General features: G+C 40.8%; 4 protein-coding genes across 6 annotated transcripts; 1 reads left to right on the top strand and 3 right to left on the bottom strand.

Annotated features, from left to right (window-relative positions):
- Positions 1–430: 430 nt before the first annotated feature.
- ptcd1 (pentatricopeptide repeat domain 1) lies at positions 431–5,944 on the bottom strand. The gene is given in 9 exon segments (XM_034130158.1): positions 431–918; positions 1,314–1,496; positions 1,921–2,037; positions 2,510–3,181; positions 3,910–4,011; positions 4,092–4,310; positions 4,546–4,686; positions 5,372–5,557; positions 5,559–5,944. Coding segments are annotated over 9 exon segments (2,118 nt in total). The 5' UTR covers positions 5,820–5,944; the 3' UTR covers positions 431–681.
- A 134-nt stretch (positions 5,945–6,078) lies between these two features.
- On the top strand, positions 6,079–9,312 carry LOC117482157 (stonustoxin subunit alpha-like). Of its 3 annotated transcripts, none has more exons than XR_004555840.1 (5): positions 6,079–6,379; positions 6,621–6,661; positions 7,448–7,508; positions 7,940–7,987; positions 8,160–9,312. XR_004555840.1 is itself a non-coding variant. In XM_034130159.1 (4 exons), exons 1-4 carry the CDS (start codon positions 6,377–6,379, stop codon positions 8,678–8,680), a joined length of 633 nt encoding a protein of 210 aa, XP_033986050.1. In that variant the 5' UTR covers positions 6,158–6,376; the 3' UTR covers positions 8,681–9,312. The 3 variants fall into 3 exon arrangements, 1 of the variants encoding a protein (XP_033986050.1); XR_004555841.1 differs by having other exon boundaries at positions 6,080–6,379; positions 6,624–6,661; XM_034130159.1 differs by lacking the exon at positions 6,621–6,661 and having other exon boundaries at positions 6,158–6,379.
- fbxl18 (F-box and leucine-rich repeat protein 18) lies at positions 9,138–15,831 on the bottom strand. The gene is made up of 7 exons (XM_034130157.1): positions 15,577–15,831; positions 14,473–14,670; positions 13,956–14,305; positions 13,119–13,254; positions 11,460–12,535; positions 10,800–11,018; positions 9,138–9,731 (listed from the first exon to the last, which is right to left on the bottom strand). The coding sequence occupies exons 1-7, from the start codon at positions 15,628–15,630 to the stop codon at positions 9,575–9,577; spliced, it is 2,190 nt and encodes a 729-aa protein (XP_033986048.1). The 5' UTR covers positions 15,631–15,831; the 3' UTR covers positions 9,138–9,574.
- Positions 15,832–18,024: 2,193 nt separating this feature from the next.
- actb1 (actin, beta 1) lies at positions 18,025–22,188 on the bottom strand (the record flags this gene model as incomplete). Its single annotated transcript, XM_034129281.1, is given in 9 exon segments — positions 18,025–18,670; positions 18,952–19,133; positions 19,261–19,452; positions 19,579–19,825; positions 20,355–20,428; positions 20,431–20,463; positions 20,466–20,592; positions 20,702–20,827; positions 22,114–22,188. Coding segments are annotated over 8 exon segments (1,122 nt in total). The 3' UTR covers positions 18,025–18,526.
- Between the last annotated feature and the right edge of the window lie 758 nt (positions 22,189–22,946).

Raw genomic sequence — 22,946 nt, 5'->3', positions numbered from 1 at the left:
GGCTAAAGCAATACTGTTTTTTTATACAACTAATCTTATTTTTAGGAACATTTCTTATTCACAAGAGGATAAAGACTGACTTTAAACCAAATATTGCACATTTTAATTAGAATTACAACAATGTGGCAGCTACATTTATTTTATATTTAAAAAAATTAAAACCAAATGTTTGTTCGATAAATATTTTAATTGAAATGTTACCTTTTGTTTTTATCACTATTTCTTCATATTATTTATTTGACTCTGTATATGTGTCTATGTACCCCTGATGTCCATGTTTTGTTTGTATATTATGTTTGATGTACATACTGTATATATATCTTCTTGAATAGAAAACAAAATATAAATATTCTTTGATGGAACTTTTTCTTTAGTAGTATTTTGCATTCACTGCACAAAGGCCAGTGAATGCCATAGTTTGCTCCACAAAAGACCCTACAAATTGTTAAACTATTTTAATATAATGTAATACACAACCAAGATAATGCTACATTTCTCAAACTATTTATTTAAATTGCAATATAAATTTCAATAACATCACACTTTGGAGGAAAACGCTTTTGCTTTACATCAACTGACAATGGGTCCATGAGCTACAACATTAACCCGAAGTCCATCCAGGGTTACACAGCTGAAGGCAAACCCACAGAGGAGATGAAGAGACATTTTCAGAAGGTGCTGTTACAGAGCACCGCTGTCCGTCTTGTCCTTGTTACGAGAGCCATATCTCCTGGCTGCTGCTTTCTGATTACTCTGGCCCTTCGTCAGTCCACCTGCAGCGTCTGTGTTCGGCTCCTCATCCTCCGCCTCAGGCTGCAGCTCCTCCTCAGCGCTCTGACCAGGCATGAATCTCAGCCACTGCTGGTAGAAACCACGGAAACCCTCGATACGCACCAGGTAGTTGTTTCTGGACTTGTACTGGGATTGTTGGGGGAAACAAATTAAAGTGTAATGACGCGAGTGCCAGAAACGCAAAATCAAAACCTAGGCCAATTAAACCAAATCTGCCGAACTATACTGGCAAAATGTAGAATGGAATCCTTCAAGAAACACAACTGACTTTAATCATCATGTTGTGCTAATTTTTTGGCCACTTAAGGCCAATATAATAAGCTAAAAACACAACACTGACATATTATCACCCTGTGAACATATTATTCTTGACTTTTGTCAATTACAAATGATTGTGCCATGAAGACTAAGACTTTGTTGAGAACAAACTACGCCTCTACTCATCCACACAGATGTGTTTTTAGCTCAGGTGTGTACTGAATACTTGGTGGACCTCCCTGATGTACTGTGCAGATAATTACCTGGTCATAGTCGGGAGGATATTCTGAGGCAAACTCCAGCTGTTTGATGATGACTTTATTAGGGGCCACCCCGATGCTTGTCATGCTTTTGAGCAATGTTTTGAGGTAAAGGAAATCCAGTCTCCGACTTGCTCGGCCAATCAGAGCAGAGAACACCTGGACATTAGGTTTGAATCCTGCCACCTGCAATGATCAGACATGTCGTTTTTAATATGACACAGTTAAAGCCAATACTCAATAAAACATTTGTAAACATGCCATCTGTGTTCACATTTACATGTCAGTTCAAAAAAATAGAATTGTTCCATTTGATTTATGGGAATACATCCACAATCCATGTTTAAATGTTTATTCTGCAAATATGAAACACAAACTAATTCTACACTTGTGTCCCTTGGGCTATGTATCATCTAATCACAGATATGTTTTATTTATTTGTTGAACTTGTTCGTATATTTGCAGATTTGTTTTATATTTTCTAAATATATTAACAATTTCAAATATTTTTCTACATTTGTGGAAGGTGTTGTCCGTAAACACAAGTAATACAATTGAATATAAATGAACATAGATTTTCTATCCTGGATTATAGAAACATGAGACTCACCTCCATGTCTTTCAGCAGCTGCAGCCCGTCCTCCTGTTGCTCACAGCCCAACGCTAGACTCCCAAATGTCTGCACATCCACGCTTACATTACGCTGTCGCATCACACTTAACACACCCTGGAAAGAGAAAGAACTGCATCACAAATACGCACACACACTTAAAAAGGGTCCCTTCAGTTCAATCACCAAGTAATGGTATTTATTTGTTCCTCTGTAGAGTGAGGAAGATGGGGTCTGCTTAATTTCTCACAGCACCTCACTGTCAACAGTTTTCATAGGGACGATTTCTTCAATAGAATGTAGTTCTTGTGAAAACTGTTCACAGCGAAGTCAGAGTGTTAATAACAGAAGTGGGGTAATAAGTACTCGCAGTCTTTACCAAAGTAAAAGTAGCAGAAACACAGTGTAAAATAAAATTGCTCCGTTACAAGTTCAAAATGTAAAAAAATAAGTAAGGAAGCATTGACGATCCTTTCTTAGCATTTAGATTTAGATTAGCTCTTATTGTTGAATACTTTCAGGTCATTTTACCGAGTGAGGAACCTTCCTCGGCAAAAAGAGTATTTGACTGCAGTCAGTGTGTTTGTACCTTCGCCTCCTCCAGGTCACCTGTTCTGGCTGATCTGCGAATCACAGAGTTAAAGAACGCAACGTCGAGCTTCACTTTGTGCTCCTTGGCGACCCTCAGGAGCATCTGCAGGGACTCATACCCCGGCTCCATGGTGTCGGCCAGCAGTGCCAGGGTCTTCAGGTTCGGACTGAGGCTCTTAGCTTTCATCTTCTCCAGGAAACCTTTAGCTCCTCCGATGAGGGCGAGCCTATCTGCTGCTCCAGCTACGGTGCCGAGGGAGACCACAGCAACCCTCTTACCCTCAAAAAGGTCCAGTAGGTTAGGGGCTGTAGAGTCTGCTACTAAGTCCACAGGCAGTGGGGACGTTTCTATTTGTCTGACTGGCACCAAATGGCTTGAGTCTTGTTTTATGTTAGACTCTTCTTCGCTGCCTCTGCCGTCCTGCTGACTGTCACTGCGAGCATCAGGCTGGAAACACAGCTGCTTCTCCAGGAGGTCAATGTTTAGGAGCACCTTTTCTGACGATTGTAACTTTGACAAACGTTTCCCCTCGTACCCCTGGTCGGGCTTCAGCAGCACGGCAGAGGTCTGGGCAGGATCGCCAATCCCACAATCCCTTGCAGTTCGCAGCAGCAGGTTATAGTTGTATGTATCCGGAAGAAGCCCTGATCTCAGCATCTGGCGCCAAACCTGAAACACAATATTTACCGAGTCAATTTACATCCTGGCTTTGGCTATGACATGTTTTAAGTTGAATGCAGCTGTTTGTAGTACTTTTGCCAAAAACAATTACCCCTCGATGAGAAAGTTTCAAATGGAAATCAAAAATAAATAAATGAAAAAGCATTAGTTACAAGATTTAATGTTTATACTAACTACAAATATAGTCTGGGTTTACGAAGATGACCAAAGTAGTACCGATTTCATCTGATTTGGGTTTAAGGATTTGTCGATCCAACTAAGGCAAAGAAACCCTGACTCTATTTTGCGATTGCAATCTGTGTCATAGTAAAGGAGCCTTAACTTTTAAACATGTTATGTACTAATGTGGTTAGCTGGCAATTTAATTTAATTTAATTTAAATAAGGTCTGTGGTTGACACACATTTAAGAGACGGATCACGTTTTGTTCAGTCGGATAATCTCCACATGTCTACCCTACTTTTATAATTTTCTAATCGATAGATTTATGATTAGAAAATTATAAAAGTAGGGTAGACATGTGGAGATTATCCGACTGAACAAAACGTGATCCGTCTCTTGAATGTGTGTCAACCACAGACCTTATTTCGACCTATTTTCCAAAATCCTATGGAGAAATTGCATTGTTTTTTTGTCGAAGGAACCCATGCGCAGCTTACTTCCGGGTTTTAGGACGCGTCACTGTGGCACTCTATAACACTTGTATCTTGTATCTACCTGTAAAGCCAGTCTGAATCCAGTTTCTTTGTCCTTCAAGCATCCCATCAGCAGGTAGTGAAACGTCTCCTGAGTTACAACATGGCGGTTTTGTAGCATCTCCTATAAAACAAGTAAAAACAAGATTCAGTGAACTCATCCTCCTTAAAAATGAATAAAAATGTAGTAGGCCCATATCGTACCCTGATTGTTTGAATACAAGCTTGAAGGTTGTTTGAGATGGCGTGCGTCTTGAGAAGCGCGTGGTACGTCATGGTGTTGAGGGGGACGTTTAAGCGACGGAGTTCTTGCTCCAACTTCAACGCGTGCTGGAGCCCCGTTTCTTTGTATGGCGTCTCAGCGCAGGCATTGAACAACGCAGTGTAGGTGGCATCATTAGGAACCAGACCTCGCTTCTTCATCTGCAGAACACACGCATAATATCAACCATACATAAGAAGTGTGTGTTTGTCTAAGCTTATTATTGTAGGTTTAAAATACAACTTGAGGGTTATATTGTAGTTGTATCATATTGACTCTTGATAATATGTGCTTGCTTTTGTTCAAATAACATAATATACTGAGGTTTAACACAACTTTATGACCTGGAGTGTCATTTGGTATTTTGATAAAAAGGTATAAATAAATGATCCCTACATCATTGTAGAGTCTGAAGGCCATCTTGAGTTGTCCAGCTCGCCCACAGCCTCCGATCAGGATGGTGTAGTTGTACTGCTCCGGCTGCAGCATCTCTCCCTTCAGCATGTTTCCGCTGAAAAGATCTATAGCCTCCTGCAGCTGTGACAGGGAAAATAATGTTTACACACAGAAGAAGGTGAGAAGACTGTGATAGCCAATTTTCGCCAAGCTGATCGCAAAAAGATCCTGCAAATCATTATAATAAGCATCGAGCAAATATTAACTTAGTATCTCAAAAACAGTGATAAATCTCCATAAGTAATTATTTTTTAGATACTTCGTCGGTAATTCGAGATAAGTCATTATTTTGTATTAGGAGGTCAATAGTTTGAGCAATTGTCTTTGCTTTTTTAGATAGTATGTCATCATTTTTAAAACATTCTTATTTTGAGTTTGAGTTACTGCAGTATATATTCCACTGTACAGGATTTTTGTTTATCTTATTCTATGTTACATGTTTGTACACTAAACATGTATATAGTTTACTTCTTCTTCATGATTTGCACATTGGTCTTGCAACATTCTCTTGGACTATTTTATTTATCCTCTGGTTCTTTTTGCACTATTTGTATTGTTCTTATTATTATTTTTGTTTTTAATCTTATATATCTTTATGTTGCATTGTTGGAGGAGCATTGGACTTAATATATGCATTGCCTTAACTACACTGAACCTTTGAATCTTATTTTGCAATTCTACGCCATCATTTTAGATTTCTCGGACTGAATTACAGGATGTATTTTTGAATCACATTTTGCAGACAGTCCAGGTTAAATGAACTCACCTTGTTTACTTCGATCAGCTTCTTGCACTCTAAGAAGTACCAGTACGGTGTGTTTTTCCTGGCGGTCCTCGGGTAGGGTTTCCCCACCTCCGCCTCTTGGTGCTTCAGATCCTGCAGGTCAGGGCTGGTTTTCCTGAACGACCTCCTGGAGGATATGTCGGCGGAGAAGGCGCCGAACTTCTCCCGTTTCGGGGGGGTCGTCCTCGGCTGGAACTAAAGGGGAGTCCAGAGGCTTTGTAGCTCCATGTGAAGCGGCTGACAGGGACACCGATCTAGCGGATTGCAGCTGCCAGGGAGCCGGTGAGAGGAGTCCTGATGACCAGTGTCCACCCTTCAGATTCACGGTCTGGGTCGAGCTGCTTTCCGTTAAAAAGGGGGACAACTTTGCTAAACGGGCCGAGACTCTTTTCCCGTTTCGCATGCAAGAGCAGGCGACAGACGTTAACATTTTAACCGATTTTATACAGCTAACTACAATATAATGACCGTTGCTTTAAAAAAGCAAACTAAGCTGCGTATCTTCTGTCATGTTGCTTGAGTGCACCACGATGCTTCAATGACAAACACTAGCCCAGACCCGAGTAATAGATATAGTAGAACTAGCAATTCTGTCCTTGAAATGAATCAACAAGGACAGTCTTTGAGTTTAAACATTGTAAACATCACATTGTTTAATTATGGGTAGTGTAGATAGTAGGAAAAACCTTAATCTACACTGGATTGGATTTCTCACTTCGATCAACGACATCAGTGATTGATTAGTATGTCTGAGCCATTGACTTCACATGTCTACGCCCCTCCCCTCAGCTGGTCATAAAGTTGACTTCAGCGCCCCTTCCTCATGACATGTTGAGCTGGTTGAGCAAGGCTTATTAAACTCATTTAAAGACTGGTCTGAATAATTTCAGACAATGTTTCATAGTCGTTACAGACATCCTGGATACGTTTTACCAGCGTTACATCATTAGAAGAGAGAGAGACGGAGCTACACCACCACCAGCGTCAATGGTAACATAGATTAACCTTTAATATTATGCAATTCATTACACACTCATAATATAAATGCTTTACTTGTTAATATGTATGTAATTGAAAACACTTTATTATTATGTATTATTTAGTCTCCCACATAAAAGGTCAGCTCTAAACTGTAACCACATATGTAACAGACAATAAATATCACGATTCACAATTCAAAATGATGTGACTAATTGGAAAATCAAAATAACAGAATGTCTGATTGTCTCAGCAGGAGCCTCCAAAGTTTGTGGTCAATATCGTTAAACCAAAGTGAGTCGGGCAAAAATACAATTTTTAAGGGATCATTACTTCACTGTCAAAATTGAATACTGTGCAGAGGATTATTTGAATACGCACTTCAGACAATTAAATGAATACATATTTTGTTTTTCGATACAAAAATGTATTAAAGGGTGTGGCTGTTAATGTTGGACTCTTTCTAAAATCCTGGCTATGGCACTACGAGTACTACTTCACTGTATTTGCAAAAAACAAAGTCAAGAAACCTTTGACATTCCAGAGGTAGAAAAAAAGAACAATCACACATTTTCAGCCTATTGATTGGAAATGAACGTATCCAAATGATCCACACATGATTATTTCGCTGGATTGACCTTCGGAGTGCTGCTTTATTTCCTGTCTTTGTTTTTAGAAAATATAGTCTTTGTTGTTTTGGCTCCCAACTGAATTTCAGTGCACCTGTTTCCTCTGTACAAGCTGCAAGTATTACTCTTTGTACCCAATCTTAACAGCTGTTCGTTGTGACCATAGACTGTTGTGACTACCTCAAGCATACAAGTAGTTCAATATCAAACCTTGGTGAAACTATTCTGTATAAATGGCAGTTTGAGGTTGATGTTTTGTTGTCACATGCAGTGTTTTTTAAATACTTAGAGTGTCTTAAAAATACATAGTTTTATCACTGTTTTTACTGGGAATACAGACAAGTATATGAGGAGAAGTGTTCAGTCCTCAGGTTTAATCACACATCCTTCAGAAAAAGTGTATTGGAGTGTCACAGTTTATCACAGTTTCTTGTATTCTATCTTTCTAAAGGAAATCTCTGCACAAGACCAGCAAGTTCCACCCTCCTCTCCCGTGACCACGCCTGCTCCTGGTACACAGCACACCAACACAACAATGTTCCTTCAGCACACATGACTGGACTTTGTTCCATACAACATATTACTGTTATCATTTATCTGATTTAATTACAACTATACAGTAATTTGATCTAATTATGTTAGGTTTTCAATGTGAATGGTTTTGAGGAAATTGTTACTACATTTATTAATATATTGAATCAGTTTTTAGTTTGAATCAATCGCATTTTCATTACGTTTTTGTTGTTATTTTTTACATCTGCCATTTATGTGATACATTTAAACATATCCCTATTAATAGAGTGTGAATGGTTTACACTCTACATATTAGCACTTCCATGTTTTCTTCTCAGAGATACGTTTAAAAAAAAAAATGGTAACATAAAGCTCTATTTATCAATAAGACTCCTAATTTGTGTGTGTGTGTGTGTGTGTTGTCAAACAGATGATTTATTGACAGATGAACCTCAGACCAGAGCAGACCTCTTACAATGTGAGTCATCTTTTCTATCTTAAAACCAAACCGAAACAGTCTCTCTTTACTAATACTGTAATCCTTCACAAATCCTGATATATATGCCTGAAATAAAACACAGTCACACATCAGTTTGAAGTGTATAAAGGAAATGTTGACCATCCGTCTACTTCTTCCTGCTGTCACTCAGATTACTGTCACCTGACCCTGGACCCCAACACGTTGTACAGAGAGATGGTTCTGTCTGAGGGGGACAGAAAGGCGGTGCTCACAGATTTGGTCCAGGAGTATCCTGAACACCCGGACAGATTCTCTCACCTCTATCAGGTGCTGTGTAGGGAGGGTCTGTCTGGACGGTGTTACTGGGAGGTGGAGTTTCAGGGGTCTGTTGAAATAGCAGTGGCCTACAGAGACCTAGGCAGATCGGACTATTATTCAGAATGTGCGTTTGGCTGCAACGACAAATCCTGGAGTTTAGACATAAACGGGAATGATAAATGTTTCAGACACAATGATGAGGAGAAAGCAGTGCCAGAGCCTCAGTCCTCCAGAGTTGGCGTGTTCCTCGATCACAAGGCTGGGAATTTGACCTTCTATTGTGTCTGTGAGTCAACGCTGCAGCTGCTGCACAGAGAAGAAACCACGTTCACAAAGCCGCTCTACCCCGGACTGTGGCTCATAGACACCGCCCAGCTGTGTGATCGGGAGTAGAAGTACAACCGAAAAGTGTCTCGTGGTGGACTGAGGAGGGACATTGTGCCCTCATGTTTGAAAAAGTGCTCTCTTGTATGCTGGATGATAACGTGTCCTCTACGGTGGCCCAGTGTAGAATAAATTGTATTAAATAGGACCAAAGTGTCAGTGGCCTGCACCCCTAAAATGTCTCTCAAAGAGACTTGTACCAATTGAAAGAGTATTAAATGCATTATCCAGTGTTCTTATCAGGGTATGTTTACATGAATAAACACATCACTTGGATATATGAAAAACACTCTTTGGCAAATTCCACCTCCAGAACCAAAAAGAGTGATGTACATAGCACCTTATTTGTTTTTTTAGCCACAACTGAGTGAGAACATGTGGGACCATGTTCAGTTTTTCAAATATCTTTTTATATAATGAAAAGAAAACATGAACATATAAATGGTACACACACAACAATTACAAATAATTTATATGGAGTTTATTACAACATAATTCGATTCAGATTTCCTGTAAAAGTATCTGAAGAAATACATCCCTTCATTTGTATTTTTGGCACTTATTTTCAAAGTAGCAGAGTGGTGAATTAACAGACATTGTTTTTTAATGAGACAATGGCACTAAGTGTTAAATGTCTTGGAACAATAAACAAAAAACTCCCTGCAAGTACATTTCTCTGCAAAGACCATCTTTACTCTGTCATGTAAGTGTAAACGATTACAGTTGAAGATTTTTTGTAGCGGAGCTGGCAACAGTTATTAATGTAACAAATCACACAATCTAGTATCACTGTGCAGACGACTGTCAAGTCTTTTCATTGTTGAATTTTATTTCCTGCAGAATAAAAGTGGTCTGAGCCTCGTAGCTCTTGAGCACCAATCACACTGAAGCTTTCTGGAGATGTCACAATGGTGATAGATGTGGTGGTTGGGCCACGTGACTCTGGAACAAAGTGATTCTGTCCAGCAGTGTGAGCGGGATATCTCTGATGACTAAAGTCAGGTCCTCATGCTGTAATGGATAGATGACCACACTCAGGGCCGAACGCTCCACTGAAAATCTAAGAAAAGACACAAGAAAAGTTCAATTTGAGATCCTGTTTTGACAATTAAAAACAGGATTATAGTTGTTTTGTTTTTTTGACCCCGAGGTTGGAGGAGGTACTTAGAGCCATATCTACAGAAGATGAAGGTCAGCATGCCCCCAGTTTGGAGAAACCAACCAGCACTGTTGCAGGTGGTGTCTGCTGAATAACATATTTTAGCAACACAAAAGGCCCACCTCAATCCGATATCACATTTCCAGAATATTTTCAGCGCTTTAACTTGCTGTGTAATAGAAAAATATTATACTCACTTACTTACTTTAATAATATCATTGTGTGATTCGTATTTGCTAATGTTTATCTATATTTACTACTTCTCACACTTCTTAGCTAAGCTTGGGAAAATTCCTTATGAAGATTTGTTGCAATGTTGTTAGTTACACTCTATGTGCACCAACAGTATGACCTTCAACTCAGGTGAACTGAGAACTTCCTGATATGGCCTCCCTCCTACCTCCCTAACTTCCAGAATGCTCCTTTCATCATCACCCAAACTCTATCCTTCGTCTTTCACTCTGCAGACTGTATGCTCTCTGTATGACTGACTGAACTTTCTTACAAGAAATCAAATACGACAAAGACAGCTGAATGGTTTGATTCTCTATCCACATTTGATAAATAAATCCCAGCCACAGCTGTTAGACAGAACTCTGAGAAACTGAACCTGTTATCTACTGTATGGTCTCTTCAAAGCCACCCGACTCCAACTATAAATGTAATGTTTATGTTAAAGGTCTCTGGTTGCATTGAAGAGCAAAGATAACTGCAACAGTTCACCATTGTATAGAGCGACCTGATGGCAAGGTAAAGCAGCGAAAATATTCTGAATATAGTGCACATTCCTTTTTTAGGTGGCTAAAATAGGTTTTGCTGCGTCCCACCGTCCACACTAGTACACTGCTTTGCCTCCGTGCCTTAGCTCCTGTAATTTTTGTAACTAGGGTCGTGCAGGCCTCATACAACCCCGCTTCTAAGATCCCTCTAATGTAGACGTACAGTTTGTCCTCACACACAAGCACTAACCTGTTCAGAAGAACTTTCTGCAGTGTGCGACATGCAACCAAGGTGCCGCCCATGAACATATGGCACATGATGACGTGGCGGCATCGCTCCATGAAGTTTTCTACTGCCAACGGGTCGAAGGTGCCGCTGCGTGAGATAAGGCAGAGACGCTGCAGACGAGAGCAGCCGGACAGAGCCTCAAAGAATGACTCGTTGGCATTCAGGTAGGGCTGCTCTAACCTACAACACACAGACAACCAACGTTCAATTAATCAGAACAATTTGCTGAGCAAACACATGAACTCCTTTCATTAAATGTGATTGGACTAACTGGTTTGTTTGCCCTTAATATTGTAGTGGATATAATATATATATATATTGGGGCCACGTTTAACATAAGCAAACCTCTATTAAAACATCCATTTACAACATTTCCCAAAACATTTATCTTGTGCTATTTCCCCAAAACATGCATTTTAATTTAGTTGTGCTGTTGTTTTACGCAGATCCCATTTATGAATTCAGTCAAGAATATTCTCTGTTTCTAGATTCTGTGTCTACTGTGTAGGCTGCGAGAAAAGTTTTCTTCAAGAACTCAAGGTAACGCGTTTAGTTATTGATATAAAAAAGAATCAATTGTGGCACAGTGTCACAGTAAATGAAGGGTACACATCTTCTAACCTGAGTTCCTGTAGCTGTGTGCACTGTTTAAGTGAATCCAGCAAGGCAGGGGCGTAGTTCATGGTCTTTAGTGAGCCCATGTTGGCGAGGGATAAAACCCTGAGGTCTCTGCACTGCTGGGTCAGCTGTACCAGCCCTGTCCCTTTCAGGACCCCAGGAAGCCCCGCCAGACTCAGACGGCGCAATCTAGGCAAAGCCTCAAGTGCTGCTAAGTGTGCGTCGCCGACTCCTCGCGCCCACTCACACATGCCACGAGGCTCCACACCGGCACGAGTGCAGGGCTCGAGCCGAGGCAGCGCGGAGACAAAACCAGGGCCGATGACTTCTAAGGTTTCTAGAAAAGGGCAGCCAGCTAAGAGCAGAGAGAGCCCCGAGGTGCTGTCCTCTGAAAGAGAGGACTCTAAATCAGGCTTGTAGTTCTGGAGCCCCACCCGTGGATTCTTCTTTAACCCCAGGAACAAAGGGGAGGGAGTGTTGTTTATAGAGACTTGATGTGTGTTTAAGCCGTCTGACAGGGCGCAGGCAGGCAGTGTGAGAGAGCGCAGATGTGTGAGTTTGGCCAAGCTGGCACACAGGTGTGTTTCTCCACCCTGCCCAGGTGAGCTCTCGTGATGGTAGTGTGTGTGCATCAGGTTTAACTGTCTAATGTTGGAACAACCAGCTGCCAGGCGGCTCATAGTCTCAGGAACCAGCTGATCCTCCACACTCCTGCACTCTGAGTAGAGGACCTTGTTGATCCCGCTGAGGTTCAGGCTGGTCAGCTGCTTGGCGTCTCTGACTCCTCCCTCCAGCAGCGACTGGAACACCTGCGTCCACAGCGCCGGGCAGCGGCTGAAGCTCAGGTGCTTTGGGCTGTTTCCCTCCAGGGCTCGCTTCAGGGAAAAGGAATCCAGCCAGGAGCGAGGGAGCTGCAGGGCCTCCAGGTCGCCCCCCTGCCCGAGGCTCTGAGCCAGGGAGGGGGCAGCAGGCCAGTGGGCGGGGTTCGGACCGGGAATCGACACAAGGAAAACTCTCAGACGTTTTGGAACGTGAACGCTGAACACGGCCAGATAGAGCAGGAGCAACGTCTGGTTTACCTGAGGGGAACACACAGATACACTCATAAAGTCAAGATGTTTACAAACTCATAGTAAAAGTTGATGAACCCATCTTTTAATTACTCGACTACTATAGATTCTGAATATTTTTGAAACAGTTTCAATACTAATTTAAGCACTATTGGTACGACGGGTCCAGCAGCGCTCTCTTCTCTCAGACAATTGCTCACACAATGGCTGCGTTGGCCACATAATTAATAATACTTTTTTTGTATTACCTGCTGCTATCTGTCCCCGATGTCAGCCTTGAAATGATAGCGATGCTGCTTCTGCAGATTGGATTTGCTGCAGACTGATTTGGGTCTAGTTGGGTCTCCTTACGTGTTTTTGACTGAGCTCTTTGCCCTTGTGTGATTGTGTGAATTATATTGTCTTCAATTGTTATGTCTAAAAGTGTGTTTAATGTGCTGTTGCTGTCTTGGAAGGGAGACTCTTCTAAAGGAGATGTTTAAACTCAATGAAGCTCCTGGTTGAATCCATTTTAAATTAAAAACTAGATTTACAATATGCAGGGTGTAGTACCCAGTATGCTGCAGACACATGGGAACAAACCAAAGCTCACCTCTCCTGGAGCCAGCCTGGCAGTGAACTCCTCCAGCTGTTGGTAATGTGGCACACTGCTCTGACCCATCATCAACTGGCAGCAAACACCGATACCTTCTCTAGTCACGTCTGAGATGTCAAACTGAAGCATCAGCCTGCAAGTGAACAAACATTCAACATTGTAGCAGTTGAAGTAAACAGCAGCAGTAAAACAAAGCCATAAGACAGGAAAAAGAAGATGAATGCATTAAAGGTGGGGTAGGTAATTCACTTCAGAAACAATTTTTGTTATATTCCATGGAATGCTCTCAACATCCCGATAGCAATGAATACATTAAATGCTTTGACAATAAATACATAAAAAAATGTCATCTGTGGAAGCCGTGGTGCTGTAAAAAGCACGACCAGTTATTTTAGCCGGCCCGGCTAAAATAACTGGATGGCATACCTGCCTGTCAGCCTTCCATCTCGTGCACAAACTTATCTCGTGCCCTCATTGGTCATGTGCGCTTAAGGAAGTCTGAAGGAAGGGGCAGATTTTTTCCGGCTGCATACTTTCAAATTCTAGCTTACTCGAGCTGGTTTCTCCATTCTTACCTACCCTACCTTTAAGCTCAAACAGTGTATGGTTTCTAAACTCAACCAATCAATATGAGATTCTTGTTAGTCAATTGTTCTGCTCCATTCTGTACATTTTACATTTCTTAAGAAACAACATGGTGCATAAACATTACAACTTGTATCCAGATGATCACATAAAAGTGTATATATAATCAATATTGCATTGAGAGTCAAATAGGAAGTTATTCTGGACAAAAGCCTCATGTGAAACCTCAGTGATCGCACAGATTCTTACTTGCGTAGTTGGGCGCAGCATGGCACCACACCATAACTCGGTGTCACAGTGTCTGTCTGAGCTCCGACAGGGCGGCTCAGAGAATCCACCGCCTCTGAACTGAGCTGAGCAGAGTTGAAGCCCGGCGTCACATCAAAAGCGAGGGATCTGAGCAGAGAAAGGGAGGAGAGGAGACGGGAGAGACGCAGGGAAGTTATGCGACAGCCGGTGACATCCAGGTGTGTCACTCCTCTGCAGCGAGCCAGAAGCTCCATCGTAGAGCCAGACAGCCAGTAGCAGCCATTCAAGCTCAAAGACTGCATGTGATTGGCTAGCTGCTTCAATATGTAGCGGACCAAAACATCGTCAGCCTGGAGAACACAAAGAGCATTTTATCAATGTCCATCTGTTGAAAGTATTCCACTGTGTTGATTAGATTTTTTTTTAATCTAAATATACAGAAAGATCCTCACAAATGCACAAGATCGAAGATTCATAGAAAACTGTGATAGTTATTTTACTAAAATAAGAGTCTTACCTGATACTCCTCAGACAAGCTGACGTTTGTGAGCAGGGTCTTATCATGGCACAGTGTGTGTAACTTGTGGCAGACGTTGGCCACATTCTTCATCAGGTCACACACTGGAACATGGCGGAGAATGCAAAGCAGGATCTCATCGGACAAATCTGACATTCCCACGGAGGTAGAGGACATTGTGTCCTCGTCAAATACAGCCTGAGACAGACAGTAAACAATGTCAGTTTAGTGCTTTTAGATACACATAACAACAATAACAATATTTGTTTTCCTTTCTGTACATTCATCGACTAATCTATCAATTTCTCAACATTGCTCTACAGTCAACCTTTAAACATAATGACCAAGATGGACCCCCTGCTTCTCTCATATGGTAGCAATAACTAATTATTGGTATTTAGTTTTTTAAGTCGAGGATAGAGAAAGAAACTGTTATTAACACACTAGATTATGCCTGGATGATATGACCATGGTAGCTTTCTTTTCAATGCTGCAAATCAATGCACAGTACTGCTTAATGGCAACACTGGATTTTTTGATAAGAAATGTGTGAGTGTTTAATTTGCTTTACTTCATTTTTGGTTATTTTATTCCTAAACTTTTCCCCCAAAATTGTGTTTGAGAATATTTTATAAATGACAATGAAATGTATCAATTTGCCATCTCATATAACGTTATAGTTGAAGTTATAATAAGGTAAACCACACATTTGTGATGACATTACTACGCCAAATGAACACGATTTAAAGTATAAAATATATTTCAAATATAAAGCCTTTGAACCCAGATACAAGGCACTTTGCAGCAAGGCACAGATATTACTATCATTGTTAGCACCAGCCCAAGTGTCACTGTCTTTCTCCTCACATCATTTACAATATCTGTATTATTTAACAGGTTATCAAGAATTGCACCAAATCACATGTCTTTTTTCCAAGCTATCTATGTAGGTTGAATTTGAACTGTGTATTAAAAAGCAGAAATGTGGGTGTACCCTGGTCCAGCCCATAGAGTTAGCGTTAACATTAGCTAGCGTTAGTTGAGTTCCTCAGCGTTACCGTTAACTATTCATGCGGTTTTTTAGAGGTTTGTCGGGGAACCCACTTGTATAATTTGTCGGTGCATGTCCTCTGATATCCCTCTCACGATCCCACTCATGATCACCAGGATTTTTAATTTAATTTTAGATGTTCATCCAGCTGGGTTCATGTTCCGAGGAAGCCGCTCCACAGTGAACCACAGGCGGTGTGACACCCGGCCGCTGACAGGGCGGAGAACGTTCACTGCTGCACACAGACGGACCTCTTTCAGTGAGGGACACACTTCCTGTCGGTCGAATCCCATTTTCATTTACTTTTTTTAATTAAAACAGAATTTGGAATGAGTGATTTGAGTATTTTTGCAAAAATATTTCATCCACAAATGCCTCTTCCTCAACATTTCTCCAGTATTTATTAGTTTTCTTAACTATACAAATTATCAATTAAATGTTGCAGAATTCAAAAAGCCCAGCTGTTTCTTTCAAATTGCATTTGTTAATTTTTTATACAGAAATATCTTACAGAATTATAGTAATTCCTCTTATTTAATTTTTTTAATAGTACTTATTGAACACATGTACATCTTATGATAGTAAGAAACAGTGCAACATCCCAACATGACATGCAGAAGTAACTAAATTAAAACAAAAGTAAATAACTAATACATTTAAAATATATATATATTTTAAGCAGTTTTTATGATCAATATTTACAGATCAAAATATTTGAAAACATTTTTAAATAATGAAGGGAAATTCTGGGGGCCTAATACCTTTTGAGAAAAAATGAAGTTTAACTCAGGATTTTCCTGTGTCGGACACTCGAATAACAACCCTTATGTGTTGACTGGTTTTTATTGGTCTTTAGACATAACAGGGTGCATTAAGACATTTTGTTTAACCTCTTCATTCCTTTGCGTTCCTTTCCTAATAATTACGTCACTTCCTGAGAAGGTTGAGTTGTAGTCTGTTTTTTTAAGGTGAGAAACTAACAAACGAGATGGAACATTACCTCAGGGCTAAGCAGTTAATAGTGAAGTTCTTATACAAGTCTTTACATTTGCACTCGGGACCTGGTAAAATCAAGAACATGTACTGTAGGACTCCCAAATAATCTTATATCATATATTTAATATACAGCTTCAACAAATTCTAATAAACGTTGAAATGCTCATCCCGAATAAGGGAGTTGCTTTATTCTTATGTATTTTACAAGGTGTGTAAGGTGCAAGTTTGTTTGTTCTTGTAGTTGAATGTTGTTTTCCTTTTACACTACTATAAGATGATAGTGTGACTAACAAATGCTTTAGCATAGTCAAGTTGGGTATGGAAAATCAAATGTTTATCAAATAAAAATGATGACACTTTAGGTACACCGAGGATGGCTGTAAAAAGAAAAGTTAATCTCAAATGGAACTGGACCATCATTGACGTCTTTACAGCAGGGCTATTTCAGTGACAATTTAATCCTTAGATTTGTGAAAAAACATTTCCCAAATGTTATTTAAACTTTGAATTATTAATGACTGGAATTTCTAACCACTATGAATGAAGATATCATTAAAATTGAGTGTAATGAGTCTCGGAAGTTAAGACAAATCAAAATACTTTCAGTTGGAAAAAATCACAAATAGGCAAGATTCAAAGTCCTTCGAAAACTGTTTTTCTAGTCAAGTTCAATTTTGTAAAGAGACATTTGCCCATGTGACAAAGTGAACACAATATTGAAGCTTGAGTTTCTCTAGTACACGATTAAAGTATATAGCTTTTGCTTCAATTTGACTTGATAAACACGATTTAATAAAACCCATTATGTTTCATCATGTTTTTCTTGTGTCGTACAGACTTTAACTTCAATCCTGTGTTGCTAGAATGACTAAATGATCCTTGCATCTACTCTTTACACAGTGGAAACTTTAATTTTGCAAGACAAATGCCATGTGAAGTTTAACAAACAGAAGTAATATAAGAGTGATTGAAGTAGGGCTGTGCAATTAATCGTATTTTATTCGCAATTACGATTTTGGCCTGCCACAATTACGAAAACAACATAATCGAAAAAAACGATTATTTTGCTTTGCTAAGTTGTGACAGTGCACTGCAACATATTTGATCAAATGTATTTGTATTTATCATATTTATATACGTTTGTAGCTTGTTGAAGTGCGCTCAAATATTTGTTGATCTTGTTTATTGGTATTTATTATTTTGATATTATTTATTTAAATGTGATATAAATGTATCATTTATTTTATTTATTTTTGTATTGGTTTTTCAGTTGAATTATACGCTCAGGGAAAACAGTTAAAAAGATACTGTTCAAATTATTATTTGTATTTAAAAGTTCAATAAATGGGTGTTTTCAAAGTCATGAATAATCGTATTTAATAATCGTGATATCAATTATTGACCAAAATAATCGTGATTATGATTTTTGCCATAATCGCACAGCCCTAGATTGAAGTTTTCTTTGTGAACAAAGCTGAGCTAGTAAAGACCAGGTAGACTCAACAGAATTTCAGACATGTGCGCTTTATTGGGTTGTTGTGTACAACAGAGGCTTGCACAAACCTTCATACAAGGTAGAAGCTTTGTCTTTTGCATAATGACAAAACAAACTGGACCAAGTATTGTTTAAGGCTGAAAGTACAAAAACAAAAGATCGCATAATTTACATAAGCAATACTACAGGTCTGTTGGGCAGTGAGCCCCACCAGAGAAGAAACCTTCATAGAGGCAAATAAGGTGGTGAACAAACACATCTGGAATGACATACACAAACACAAGAATGGACATCATGTTCCACACATTCACACCGCATGGGACGCTCTGAACTTCCTGCAGAGTTTCTCCCCATCAGGGGGCTTGGTGCCATAGCCATAGTGATGAGGGGAAAACTGGAAGAGAGTGTTGTGGGCTCAGCACACACCAGTGTGTTGGTGCAGGAGTGTATGCAGAGCCAGTCGTTTGGGTTTGTAGCAGTGTGTGTTTTGGATAGGGGACTGACAAGTCTGTTTAGAAGCACTTCCTGTGGACAATGCTGGGGCCGGACTCATCGTACTCCTGCTTGCTGATCCACATCTGCTGGAAGGTGGACAGGGAGGCCAGGATGGAGCCACCGATCCATACAGAGTACTTCCTCTCTGGGGGAGCAATGATCTGCAGAAAACATGGTGGAAACGTGTTAAAACATCCGTTTGCAAACCAACTTATATCCTGCAAATACTTGAAGTGTACAGTTAAAGACAATTGAGGCTGTCATCTTGTGCTTTGGCACCACTACAGATAGGACAAGTTCAAAAACAAGCAGTAGGGCTTGAATATTGCATTACCCATGTTTGTACACTAAATGGCAGCTGGTGTAAATAGCTTTCTACAAAAATGTTTGCATTATTGCCTGTGGGAGGATGCGAGTAAAGGGCAATGAGGAGGAGTTATACCTTGATCTTCATGGTGGTGGGTGCCAGGGCAGTGATTTCCTTCTGCATACGGTCAGCGATGCCAGGGTACATGGTGGTACCTCCAGACATCACAGTGTTGGCGTACAGGTCCTTACGGATGTCGACGTCACACTTCATGATGCTGTTGAAGGTAGTTTCATGGATACCGCAAGACTCCATTCCTGTGAGAAGGTGTGAAAGAAGAAAGTAAGTTTGTGTTCAACATACTTTAAAATTAAAGCCCAATTGTTGCTGCTACAAACTGAATATATAAGTATATTTTAGCATATTCTTTGTAATTGATCTTACCAAGGAAAGAGGGCTGGAAGAGGGCCTCAGGGCAACGGAACCTCTCGTTTCCGATGGTGATGACCTGTCCGTCGGGCAGCTCGTAGCTCTTCTCCAGGGAAGAGGAGGAGGCAGCAGTGCCCATTTCTTGCTCAAAGTCCAGTGCAACGTAGCAAAGCTTCTCCTTGATGTCACGCACAATTTCACGCTCAGCTATAAGACAAGAAAAGTAGAGCCGCAACATTAGTAAACTCTTCGCTCGGCAACTATCATTTAAGGAATCTAATATTCTTTTTTTTTTTTATACATTTAGTTTGATTTCAGTGTTTGTGGTCTAACCTGTGGTGGTGAAGCTGTAGCCCCTCTCAGTCAGGATCTTCATGAGGTAGTCTGTGAGGTCTCTGCCAGCCAGATCCAGCCTGAGGATGGCGTGGGGCAGGGCGTAGCCTTCATAGATGGGCACTGTGTGGGTCACACCATCACCAGAGTCCATGACGATACCAGTGGTACGACCAGAGGCGTACAGGGACAGCACAGCCTGGATGGCCACATACATGGCAGGGGTGTTGAAGGTCTCGAACATGATCTGGAAAAGAGGAAACAAGAGATGAGTCATTGAACCAGGGAGTCATAATAACCTGGAGTAAGCTAGAATGGGTTAGTACAGAAAGGCACTGCACACTGGCCTGGTTTTGTTTTGAGTAGAAACACCATATTAAAACTAGTCACTTCAATAAACCTGTACTTAAGTTTAGTCACTTTTACTCTTAAAGATGAGTGCAGCAATCTGCGCAAACATAATCTGTTGAATCATGCAGACACCGTGTAGTTGGAGGCTTGCCATCTACTTTAAAAGTCTAAAAAACCACACCTAATTTAAAAGACCATGCTGCAAAGAAAACAACATTCCTGATGCATTACATTGCCAGAGATAGAAACCTGAAGCCTCCACAGAGATGAAAATATCAGCACAGGATAGAAGAAACCTGGAGATTTAAGGAGCAGGAGGAAATTGACAGATTGAGCAGAGGATGGAAACATGTCCCTGTTGCAGGGCCCCGTAGGCGAGCAGAGAGTTTCCTGAGGGTTTGTCAGTGTGTGTTGGCGCTCCTTACCTGGGTCATCTTTTCCCTGTTGGCCTTGGGGTTCAGGGGCGCCTCTGTGAGCAGGACTGGGTGCTCCTCTGGGCAACTCTCAGCTCATTGTAGAAGGTGTGATGCCAGATTTCTCCATGTCGTCCCAGTTGGTCACGATACCGTGCTCAATGGGATACTTCAGAGTCAGGATACCCCTTTTGCTCTGGGCTTCATCACCAACATAGCTGTCCTTCTGGCCCATACCAACCATCACACCCTGGGAAAGAGAACAGAAAAACAAGTTACACACACAATGAAAGGCAATGCAGACAATATTTCAAAGCGTTTTGTCATTAATGATTTAAAAGACAACTCAGAAACTGTACCTGATGTCTGGGACGCCCAACAATGGAGGGGAACACAGCACGGGGAGCATCATCTCCTGCAAAGCCAGCTTTGCACATACCGGAGCCGTTGTCAACAACGAGGGCGGCGATTTCGTCTTCCATTTTCTGAAGAGGAGGGGTGAAAGGAGGAGAATATTTAAATCAATATGGAAACAAAGACTACATTTAGTAGAACAAGGAGTCTTGAAATATGAACAGACAATGCAGGAAAGTGTGTATCTAAAAGCAGTCCATTACATTTCTGCCATATAAAAATCCAGATTTTTTAGATATTATAGAAAATAGTTGTGTTTCTCTTTTTTTCTAACAGTAGTCCCATGTGCCCAAATAATTATAGTATGATAAGGAGTTTTTGCGACTCTGAAATGTCTTCAAATGTTTGTCTAGTGAACAACTCTTTAAAAAAAGTCAAAATCTCAGTAGCTGGCACATAGGCCTATGGGTTTAAACGTTTAAACTGATGCTGTGTGACAGTCAGTTACATCTGGAAACATCAAGGCTGTTTAAAGCCTCGTCATTATGGAGACTGGACGCTGGATGTCGCAGTGGCGCAGGTCCAGTCCAGATCCAGGGCTGAGAAACAAAAGGCTGATTCTCTCTGGGTCTGGCCATGGCCATATAAGGCAAAAGTGAGTACAGCTCAGAGACGGCGGTGGCAGCCCCGTGTGTGTCGTTACACCCAGATGACACCGACCACTCCCTTACACCGCGATCACCATAACTGAATTAACCATGCCCACATGTTTTCATTTTAATATATCAGTTTAATTGTCGACGTGTTGTCAGTCATCAGGTGCATCTTTGTGTCGTGACCATCAAAAGATAATGTGACAAACTACTGACATGTGTTGGGTGTAACGTGATCTTTACCGAAATATCACAACAGTTTTTTACCATTTCTACACGCCCATGAGCGATTCAAACTAAGTATTTTAGGTTTAATCCGTCTAATCTGCCATCAGACTGTGTTTGAAATCGGAGACCCAGACACCGTGCCAAGGCGTGCATGTCACCGAGACGATGAAGGCAGCCTGATTTGTTAAACTGATGACAGCACGTTGTAACCTGGTTGTCACCGGGTAATTTCACACCATCTGCCGAGGATAAACAACAGCATTGCCAACATATTTCTATAGTTAACAGTTACTGGTGGCATCTCCTCAAACTCAACCGGTGTTTAATCAGAATCACAATGAATGAAAGGCAACGTGATGCAGCGAATGTCACTTGAAGCTTCAACGATTTATAATGCTTTAAATTGAGGGAAGTCACCCAGATAACTCACACATCATAACTTAACCGGCTAACTAAATTAAGTTTGCTGGCTAAAACAAACTCGAACGTAGGTAAAAAGCACTCAAAATAAGAAATAAGCTTGCATATTGACTTACCTGTTTGAGGAAGGGTTATCAGCTTTGGGAAGTCTGTGACTGAGGGTTACACTCCGGTAGGATGTCTGAGTTTGACTGCAATAGAGGCCAATGGTGTGCAGGGTTTATCAGAGCCGGCGCTGCAGCCCCTTTCCATATAAGGACAACTTTCCGCACGGTGCCATCTGATTGGTCCGGCCGCCTCCACTGGGTGTGGCGCATGCAGATATCGCTCCTGCACTCTGACAAGAGAAGATGGGACAAGCAACAGGAACACGAACCTACATCCTACTATCAATACTATCAATCTGGGGTCGAGCAGTACAGTTCAATAACATACGTTTGTATTTCCCCATATGTCATTACAATGATAACAGCAAGTGGGATGATGAGACAATGCACTTGTGCTAGAAATCACTGCAGAGTCCTTGAGTGTGAAACAATTAGCTTTAATGTTATTTTCTATTGAACTAATTAGAACACCTTTATGTTATTAAGTCTAGCCTGTTATAGTTGTAATCCCTGATACATTATCCACATTGGGGACATGGGGAGATTAATAGATGTGTGAGCCCCTGGGCACAGACATGATAAAAGGGCCCACCACCTCTCCTAAAAAGGAGCAATACAGTTAGACTGTAAAGTTATTTTACCCCTCTTTGTGTCTCTGTATAGTCATTTTGTGTCTCTTCCTGACAGCATAGTACGTGCATCTTGGAGTGACAATGTGTAGGTAGGCCAGGGGAGCCCTGATTTTAGACTCTGCTTGATAAAATTACAAATAAAATGCAAATTCACTATGACGAGAGCCTTTTGACTTGCAAATGATCGATACCTTCCACCCAATGATAAAT

Source organism: Trematomus bernacchii, unplaced genomic scaffold, assembly GCF_902827165.1.
Source record: "Trematomus bernacchii unplaced genomic scaffold, fTreBer1.1, whole genome shotgun sequence".
NCBI lineage: Eukaryota > Metazoa > Chordata > Actinopteri > Perciformes > Nototheniidae > Trematomus > Trematomus bernacchii.
This window is presented reverse-complemented; position numbering and strand designations above follow the sequence as displayed.